This window comes from Phodopus roborovskii, unplaced genomic scaffold, assembly GCF_943737965.1.
Source record: "Phodopus roborovskii unplaced genomic scaffold, PHOROB, whole genome shotgun sequence".
NCBI lineage: Eukaryota > Metazoa > Chordata > Mammalia > Rodentia > Cricetidae > Phodopus > Phodopus roborovskii.
The window spans coordinates 61,133-70,445 of record NW_026125457.1 but is presented as its reverse complement, the minus strand read 5'-3'; the positions used below and the strand labels follow the sequence as shown (position 1 = coordinate 70,445).

Genomic DNA, 9,313 nt, shown 5'->3' with positions numbered 1-9,313 from the left:
TGATTAAATGAATTTTAAATATTAGTGCAAATTTCTTACATATAAAATGACCATTTTAAGTGCCTAGATTAGCTATTTCAGTTCATAGGGGGAAATGTACAACTTCTTACAGTATGTTCAGAAAATACCTTTGTTCACTCTTCATTTGTTAATGTCTCAGTAGATAACCATATTTTGGCCCCACTTAAAAATTTGCTTAATGGTGTCCCTAAAATGCTGCGTCTGCACAGATTTCCTACAGGAGAAAATGGAAAAGAAGAGGAGAGAAACTCTGGTGTCCTCAGGGTGTCGTGTGGACCTGTAGCTCTGAAGTACATCCTGCTCTGGTCCAACTCTGCGTAGCAAGCTTCTAGAGGGCCACTCCGATGCTGCCTCAGCATCCTGCCTAGCATGTCCACCTCATCAGCCAGCACAGAGAGCTTGTGGAAGGCCATGATGGAGCCCCCGAGGTTGATCTGTGCCTCAGGGACCCAGCGGAAGTAGCACAATTTCCACAGTTTTATGTGTGTTCCAGAGAGACGTGGCAGGATAATGCCATGTAGGTTGGCTGGTCTGGAAAACCACTCTTTAAAATACTGTTCCACTCCACTTTTCTGGCTGTCAGTGTGCTGCAGTGAGTCTGTTTTCAGTTTCAGTATTAGTGAGTTTCTCCTCGGAAGCAGCTCTTGGTCACTGATGATTCCATTCTTTAGGCACGACGGCATTCCTCTCAATGTGGAGCTGTAGCTTTTCTGCACAGAAGACAGATCTTGGCATTAGTCTACTGGAGCTCCCACTTTTCAAAAGGACGAGTGGTATAGTGTAACCCGCTAGGATTAATAGATGTTGGGAGGGTTTGCCATTGGAGGACATGATCCTTCTTTCCCTTGTGGGGCTTATGATGGTCTTCTCTGAACTAGCTTTCTGGGTTGACTCTCCAAGGTAATCACCATGTCAGAAGGAAAGTGGAAGGAATGCAAGTAGCATTTGCTTTGGTGCATGCTCATAAGACTGTGAGGGTAAGGAAAAATTTTACACTAGGTGATTTCTAGAAAGAAGGGGCATGCTATCAAGAAGTCTGGCTTAGAGCGGCTAGCTGCCATCTCTTATGCTGACAAAGCTTCAAGGGCCTGTGCCTCGATCACTAAGAAAAAAGTTAAGATATTATTACATCAGTTAAAAAGGGAGGTGTAGTGAGAGAGTCCTTCTGTGGCACTGACCACGCCCATTGGGGGGTGGAGCCATGGGCGGAAGTGACCTGTGGAGGGAGGTCAGAGAAAGAGCTGGGAAAAGCTCTCCTGCTGGCTGGACTCAGAGAGGAGAGCATCGGATTGAATTTCCTGGTGTTCATCTGTCTAGGTTGTAAGTAATTTCTCCCTGAATAAACATCTATTTGGCCTATTTGTTTATCCTGATCCTTATTTAACCGCGATAGGGAGGGTTCTCAAAATCTGCACTAGCTGCCTCCTGGCAAAGTGCCTGTGTCTAACACTTGTAAAGACACCATGTCTAACGACATAGCACTGGGTATGTGGGAATGGGTTTTCTACTGCTACTGTGCTGCTGTCTGCAATTTACCTTTGTGCGCTTGAAGGTCTTCCTGGAGCCATTCTGCACGCAAGGCGTGCTCCTGCCAATGTAGAAGGGGTTGTGGAAAAGGGTCCGGTCCTTTGCTGTGAACTGAAGAGCCCAGTCCCAAACCGAGGGGAATTTCAAGCCCTTTTCATCACCCAACTGAATATTTTTGCTGATAGCAAACTCCTGTAAGGAAAACACACATGTGAGAAGTACACACCCCTACCTTTTCTCGTGCCTGCACCCTCAGGAGAGTTTGTCACTAGAGCACTCAGCCCTCATGGAAGCACCAATTCTACTCTGAATATTATGATGGGATGTGAGCAAGAGACACACTGCTTGCTCAGCACATTCCCAGCCTTGGCACCAAGGAGGCTTTATACTCTGGACAAAGGTGCTAACTGAAAAAACAAAACATTTCACTAAATGGTACTGCAAACCTTATACTACTGTTGACATCCCGGCTTTAGGCTGTAGCCTAAACTTAGGTTCACACAACAGCAAATGGAACAACTGAAACAGCTGTGTGACAGCATGTCCTATAGCATAGGACAGAGATGGGCTCCTCTGCAAGGTAGCCCCAGACCCTCTAAAATCAAAGAAAGCAGTCACCCTAATGACACAGAACAAGGACCCACATCTGAGTGCAGTGACAGCAGGCTATATCAAGTTCAACAAGATGCGAAAAGATATGGCCGATCCTTTTGTCTATTTGGAAACTTCAATCTTTTACAAACTTTGTCCTTTAAAAGGCCAAGAATTTGTTTGAAATTATAAAAAGTGCAAAGTATAAATGTTCCAAAAAATGTAGAGCAATCTGGTTATTATAACATCACAGGCAGGGGAAGCTTGAAATCATGGAGAAATGGTTAAGTTGTGTGTGTACATGTGTGTGCGTACATGCATACATGTGTACACATGCATGTACAGGAGACAGACATGCATGAGTCAGTGAAGGGGAAAAGCCCAGAAGAGTGAACTCTCAGTAATGAAGGCATACAACTCATGAGGTGGTAAGACTGCAGGTATCTGGGAAGTCATTTATTTTAGGGACACAGTAAGATTTCTATACTTTTAGAGCCTCTGGGTTTCAGATTTACCTTAGGAAATGTTAAATCTTTGTAGGAAGACATAGAATAGATTGCATAAGATTTCCTTCTCAATCTGATCAATGTAAAAACTAACACAGAAACAAGAGTTTCTTTGGAGTCCTGGATTCTCCAAAGCAGCAGTGTTGACCAATCTTGCTGCCTGTGTTCTGAGGACTCTCATGTGAAACAAAACCTGCCCACCCCATACTCATTCTTTCCCTAATCAAGCCAAGTCCCTAATCAATCAAGGTCTAGTATTCCTCTCTAGGATGCTCCTCACTCCTAGCTAAAATAGCCTGACTAGTGCTCTTTGTCTCTCATACCTGGACACATGTATATGTCATAGTTGACCAAAGGCACTACTGCTTTTTTGCTTTGTATTAAATTTTTTCATTTATTTTACATACTGACCACAGTTTCTCCTCCCTCTCCTCTTCCCCTCCCCCACCTCCCATCTACTGCCCCCTCATCCACTCCTCCTCCATCTCCATCCAGAAAGGTTCAAGATGAAGCTTTTCCCTTGCATCAAGGCTGGCTGGACAAGGCAACCTAGCATGGGGAATAGGTTCCCCAAAAGCCAGCTCAAGCGCTAAGGATGAAGACTCTGACGACAATTAGAGTAGTCACTAATCTAACTACAAGAGAAGGCCAGTTCAAGCACCCTCTCCACTATTGCTAGGAGTCTTGGCTGGGGCCATCCTTGTGAGTTCCTGCAGTTTCTCTGGTACCAGGTTTCTCCCTAACTTCAAATTGGCCCTCCTATCAAGACATCTTTCATTACTCTTCCCCCTCTATCAGGCCTCAACCCACCCAACATGAGCCCTCATGTTCCTATTCCCTCATATTCACCCCCCAGTTTACCCAGGAGATCTCTTATATTTTCCCTTCCCAGGGAGATCCATATGTTTCCCTCTTGGACCCTCCTTGTTACCTATCCTCTCTGGAGTTGTGGACTTTAGTCTAGTTGTCTTTTGCTTTACAACTAATATCCACTTATGTGTCAGTACATACTGTGTTTGTCTTTCTGGGCCTGGGTTTACCTTACCCAGAACAAGTTTTTTTCTAGTTCCATCCATTTCCCTACAAGAACAAATTCCATGATGTCCTTTTTTTTTCCATTTTACTGCTGAGTAGTACTCCATTGCCAGAGGCACTACTTTTTACATGATGGACCCAATTTGCGGATGTGGAACTTGTTTTTCAAGCCTATTTCTAAGAGAACCACAGACCTAGAATTTTCTAGACTGGAATAGAATTAAGAATTCCTGCTGTGAGGCCACACAACCTAGACTGGGGCCTCAGAGCTAAAGCTGATGGTCAGAGTGGATGATCCCTCAAGGCCACAGAAGCTACCCTCAGGCTTCCCTCTACCATCCCTGCTGCATTTCTGAGCTCTTCCCAGGAAGATTCACACCAGTGGTAGGCTTGTCTCCAGAATGGCTCCATATTCTTAGTCCTGAGTCTTCTTCCTCCAGCTCTACGAACAGATGCAATCTACCCATAGTGGCTGCTTGTAGCGAGATATCCACCCTATCACATCTGTTGTACTGACCACACCCATTGGGGTGAGGGGACAGGTGTGGGCATGACCAGTGAAGTCTAGGTCTGGGTACCGACCTGGATGTACTTACTCACTTCCAGGTCAAAGAAAGAGAGGATCAGAGGAGATCCTTGGAGCGGGGAACCGGTAGCAGTCGACTATTTCTTGTGTAAATGAATTCTCCCCAAATAAACCTCAATCAGCCTGTAGTGAATCCCAAAATCTTACTACCTGAATTATCTGGTGTCAGTCTCAGGGTTGTGGGTTCATGCCCCATGTTGGGTGCCATTTTGTTGTGATTAAATCTCTGGCGTGGCAGGTCCTGCCACCCTTCACAGCCCCAAAGAAACATGCAGATGCTATATTAATTATAAAACTGTTGGACGTTGGCTGTGGTTTCTTATTGGCTAGCTCTGACTTAATAACACATTTTTCTATTAATCTAAGTATTTCCACATCTTGGCTTACTGGGAATATTGAACCTGCATCTCTTTTCTCTGCAGAGATGTAGCAGGCAAAGGAGATGCAAAACTCCGTAAGAAACAGTAGAAAGAGAGCTTTTATCCTACTGACTTATCAGGAAATAAATGTCTTCAGCTATTGATTACCAACTCAGATGCGTGAGGAGTAACCCAGAAGTCCAAGTGAGGCAGCCAGCTCAGTACTGTGAGCCCAGCTATGCAGGAAGCTGAGGCTTAGGACAGCCAGGTCAAGGCCTGTCTAAGTAACTAACACACATTGTCTCAAAGTGGAAAGGAAAAATAAAACGTCGATGGAGAGGTACTGAGCCAGGGCTCAAACTCAGTAGCATATACAAGGCCCTGTATCTGATACTCAACCAAAAGAAAAAATCCAAAGGTCTACTTAATTTAATGTGGTTAAAGTAACTGATACCCTTAAACACATTTATTATAAGCAATTTGCAGAGGAAAACAAAATCTTCATTAATAAAAACAAAATTAGAATATTTAATGCATTCTGAAATTATTTTGAAAGGTAAAAATTTATGTCACATATTTTAAACATGCAGTTAACTGTACTTCAATTATATTTCAAAGTTGTGAAGGGGGCAGCACTGGAGAGATGGCTCAGTGGATAAAGCACTGGCTGTGCAGGCATGGGGACCAGAATTTGGAAACCTAGAACCCTAGAACCATGTAAAAGCAGGGCAGGATGGTAGCAATTTCTGTGATCCCAAAACTCGGGAGACACAGATAATTCCTGTGGCAAGGTGGCTAGCTAGCTAGCTAACCAGAATGGGCAGCTCTAGGTTCTGTAAAAGATTTGTTTCAAGAACACAAGAGTGGAAAGTGACAGAGGAAGACACCAGACATCAACTTCAGGCCTTCACATTCACATACACCTACACACACGAGAGAACATGCTTAATACACACTACACACAAAATGTATATGCCCATATATACAAGTAGTAGTCACAGCCAGCATGTCACTTACCGTGCTCTGCTTCACCCGCTGATGAGGAGAGTTGAACAGGAATGTGCCGAACAGTGAGATCCGGGTACTGTCACACAGCACTGCTAAGTATGTCTCGAGAATTCGAAGGCAGCTGGATATTGCTCTAACAGCTGCCATGTGGTATCCAAGAATAGCAAGAATAAAGGAGACTGGCATATACAGACAGAAAAAGGAATTATTTAATGCTGGCCTCTGGCTGTCACATGCATTCTTTAGTATTATTGATACTAAAGAGACTAACAAGAAAATACCTAAGCCTCAAATACTTGGCTGAGCTAAACTAAGACCATGTGAACAAATTAAACCTATCTATGTCAAGACACACATTTAATTTAAAAGAAAAAAAAAAAAAAGTGCAAGGCGGCATTGGTGCACGCCTTTAATTCCAGCACTTGGGAGGCAAAGGCAGGCAGATCTCTGTGAGTTTAAGGCCAGCCTGGTCTACAGAGTTAGTTCCAAGACAGCCAGGGATACACAGAGAAACCCTGTCTCAAAAAAAAAAAAAATAAAAAATAAAACTTCTTAGCTTAGCAAGTGTGGTAAAAGCACACTTTGTGGAGAAGCAAACCATGTGTTTAAACATCCTGCAAGTGGTTCTATAGAGCAACACAACATGCTCAGCCAAACCCTGTAACTTCTGGTTGACCAGCATGTTCACCATCCAGGAAATTCCCCAAGTTTCATAAAACCGCTTGGCATCAGCCCGAGGTTATACTCCTGGGCAGCAGCTGCTGGCAACTCATTTGCATGCTCTACCACTAATCAAGGGTACTTTCTGAAACAACACTGACTGAGTCAACCTGGCTGCCTGGCTCCAGAAGCATTTGCAGGGCCTTCTGCAGCAAAACGGGGAGCCCAGGAGGCCACAAAGACATTCCTCTCAAAATCTCAGTTTCTAACTGCTATGGTCTATTACCAGGAACTGTGAAACTCCAAAGGTGATTTTAGTTAGCTAGGATATGCTTAGCATTTAATTCTATACAATAGGGGACAGCATAATGGCATTTTCATACATGTATATGTTGACTGTTACTACCTGCCCTCTTATACTTATCCCCTCCCTATTTCCTAGTAGTAATTCCCCCACTAAGAGAAAATACGTGATCTGTCTTCCCAAGTCTGGCTTATTTTGATCATGACCTCCAGTTGCACTACAGGTCCTTCCTTTTTATGTTACTGTACTATGTCTTGTATACATGCGCTGGATACCTAAGCTGACTTCCCAATGAACATGGGCAATGCTTTTTGTATGTGACTTTTGACCCTTCCAGTATACAGCTGGATCATAAGGTAGTTCCTATTTTAGATTTTTAGAAACCTTGTGAATTTGAATGTAACTTACTTCCATAATCTCATAGGGAGTGGCACTATTAAGTGTGGCTTTGTTGTAGGAAGTGTGTCACTGAGGGGGTGGGCTTTGAGGTTTCCTATGCCCAGGCTACTTCCCAGTGTCTGAGACTACTTCCTGATGCCTTCTGATCAAGATGTAGCCAACACTACGTCTGACTGAACGGCTCCCCACCATGACAATGGACTGAACCTCTGAACTGTAAGCTGCCACCTCCATACTGATTCCTGTGAGGGCTTCACTAATTTACATACCCACCAGCACTGTGTAAGAGTTGCCTCTACCCCTCATCCAAATCTGTACTGCTTGCCTGTGCCTGTACTTCCTGAATGCTTTCCTCTAGTGGATTCAATATTCCTACATTATAAGGTCTTTGATTCATTTTGAATTGATTTTTTTTTTTCAGGCAGAGGAAGGAATCAAATTCCAGTCTTCTAAATATGGATAATCTTGTTTTCCCAGAAACCATTTACTAAAGAGACTGTCTTTTCCCCAGTGTATGCTTTTAGTTCATAGCTGCAGTTGTATGGCCTTATCTCTTAGTTGGCTGTTTCTTTCATATTGGACTGCATGTCCTTTTGTGCCAGCCCAATGCTGGTTTTGTTTCTTTTGCTCTACAGTATGACTTTTAGTTAGGTATCATGGCACCACTATCATTGCTTCTTCCATTTTGGTTTTCATTTGCTAAGAATGCTATGTCCTAAAATAGGATCTATTCTGGAGAAACTTCCATGAGCTGCTGATGTGTATCCTGCAACTGTTAAGTAGAATACCCTGCAGATGTCCATTAAATGCATTTGCTCTGTGATTCAGTTCAATTGTGCTGGCTTTGTTTTTATTTTTCTGAATGACTTATGGATTCAGGAGAAGGTGTGTCAGTTCATCACTAAATTCAAACACCTGATAAGAAGTCGTCTATGGAAGGAAAGGCTTGTTTTGGCTAACAGTCTGAAGGAGTATAGTCTACAGTGGGAAAAGCATGGTAGCATGGTAGCCACAGGGAACAGACAGAAAGTAGTGCTAGGCTATGACTCACAAAGCTTAACACTAGTATGTCGCTTCCGATAGCAAGGTTCTACCCAAACATCCCAAAGCCTACCGAAACAGCTATTTAGCTGGACCAAGTGCCCAAACATATGAACCGAAAACATTCACATTCAAACACAATACTCTACCAATGATGCCCATAGGCTCATGACCTGCTCGGTGCAAAATGCATTAGTCTCTCCCTAAGTCCCCTAGTCTCACAGCTTTAACCTTATTCAGAAATTTAAAAGCCCTGTCTCTTTTGAGACTCCCAGTAAACTTCTACTGGTAAGCCCCTATGGAATTAGAGAATAAGTTACCTCTAACATAGACTGGTACAGAGTAAACATTCCCACTCAAAAGGAAGGAATGAAGCAAGGCAAAGCAAAACAAACAAATAAAATGACACCAAAGCAAGGTTGAAAACCAGCATGGGGAAGTGGCTCTAACCCTGGAACTTGGGGTTTGTGACAGGTCATGTGTGCTCATGGGAGTTTATAGCCTCTAACACATATGGTCTCTCCCTCAGCCCAGTTCCATACAGTGCCAGCAGCTTGTTGGCATCTCAAATATCTTGGGGTCCCCACTGCAACTTAGGTTTCACCTTCACAGCTTCAGGCATAACATATCCAGATGTCCACATAGGAAACAGTTTCCGATAAAAAAAAATGATGGTTTTATCAAAAATTGGTGAAAGCCCACCCCCCTGTCTTGCATTCTGCATGCCTGTAACCATGTGAACAATGCCAAGTTCTCTGATAGCTCAAGGTAGAGCACAGCTGTAAGTCAGGTATTTTGGTTACACTTTTGAGTTCCTTGCCACTGACCCCTAGGACCGTCTGTCAGCAGGGTGCTCTGATGGACAGAAATTCTTAAAAATGAATGTGCATTGGGCAAGGCCTTGCCCCCAAAGCACTTTTTACTGTTTTTTAAAGTTCAAGGTTTCCCCTTCATGACATTAGTCGTTTTAAGAGTCAGCCATTCTGCAGTGACCCTGTTACCAACTTTAATCTGGTTCAAGCCCCTTTCCCCATCAGTGGCACATCTCTGTCTACAACTTTAATCAGATTCACACTCCTTCCCTTGCCAGAAATACACTCAATGTCATCCTGCTCCACTTTCTGCTCCCCTCGCTGTAAATCTGGGTAAACAGAGTGAACTATAACCATTCTGCAGCCTGAGTACTCTGCTGTCCTCAAATTTCCTCTGCTAAACCAGTTAGCCTATTACTTTTGAGTTCTGCCTCACTCAAGTTTTCAGGACCTGAGCATAGCAC

The 9,313-nt window shown here is 43.5% G+C and overlaps 1 protein-coding gene across 1 annotated transcript in view; it reads right to left on the bottom strand.

The window, feature by feature from the left end:
• Positions 1-9,313, bottom strand: part of LOC127215505 (myotubularin-related protein 10-like) — a 57,627-nt gene continuing 48,314 nt past the window's right edge. The window contains 4 exon segments of the mRNA XM_051175924.1: positions 1-731; positions 1,558-1,740; positions 5,643-5,740; positions 5,743-5,812. Coding sequence (XP_051031881.1) covers positions 135-731; positions 1,558-1,740; positions 5,643-5,740; positions 5,743-5,812 — 948 coding nt within the window. The 3' untranslated portion in view covers positions 1-134.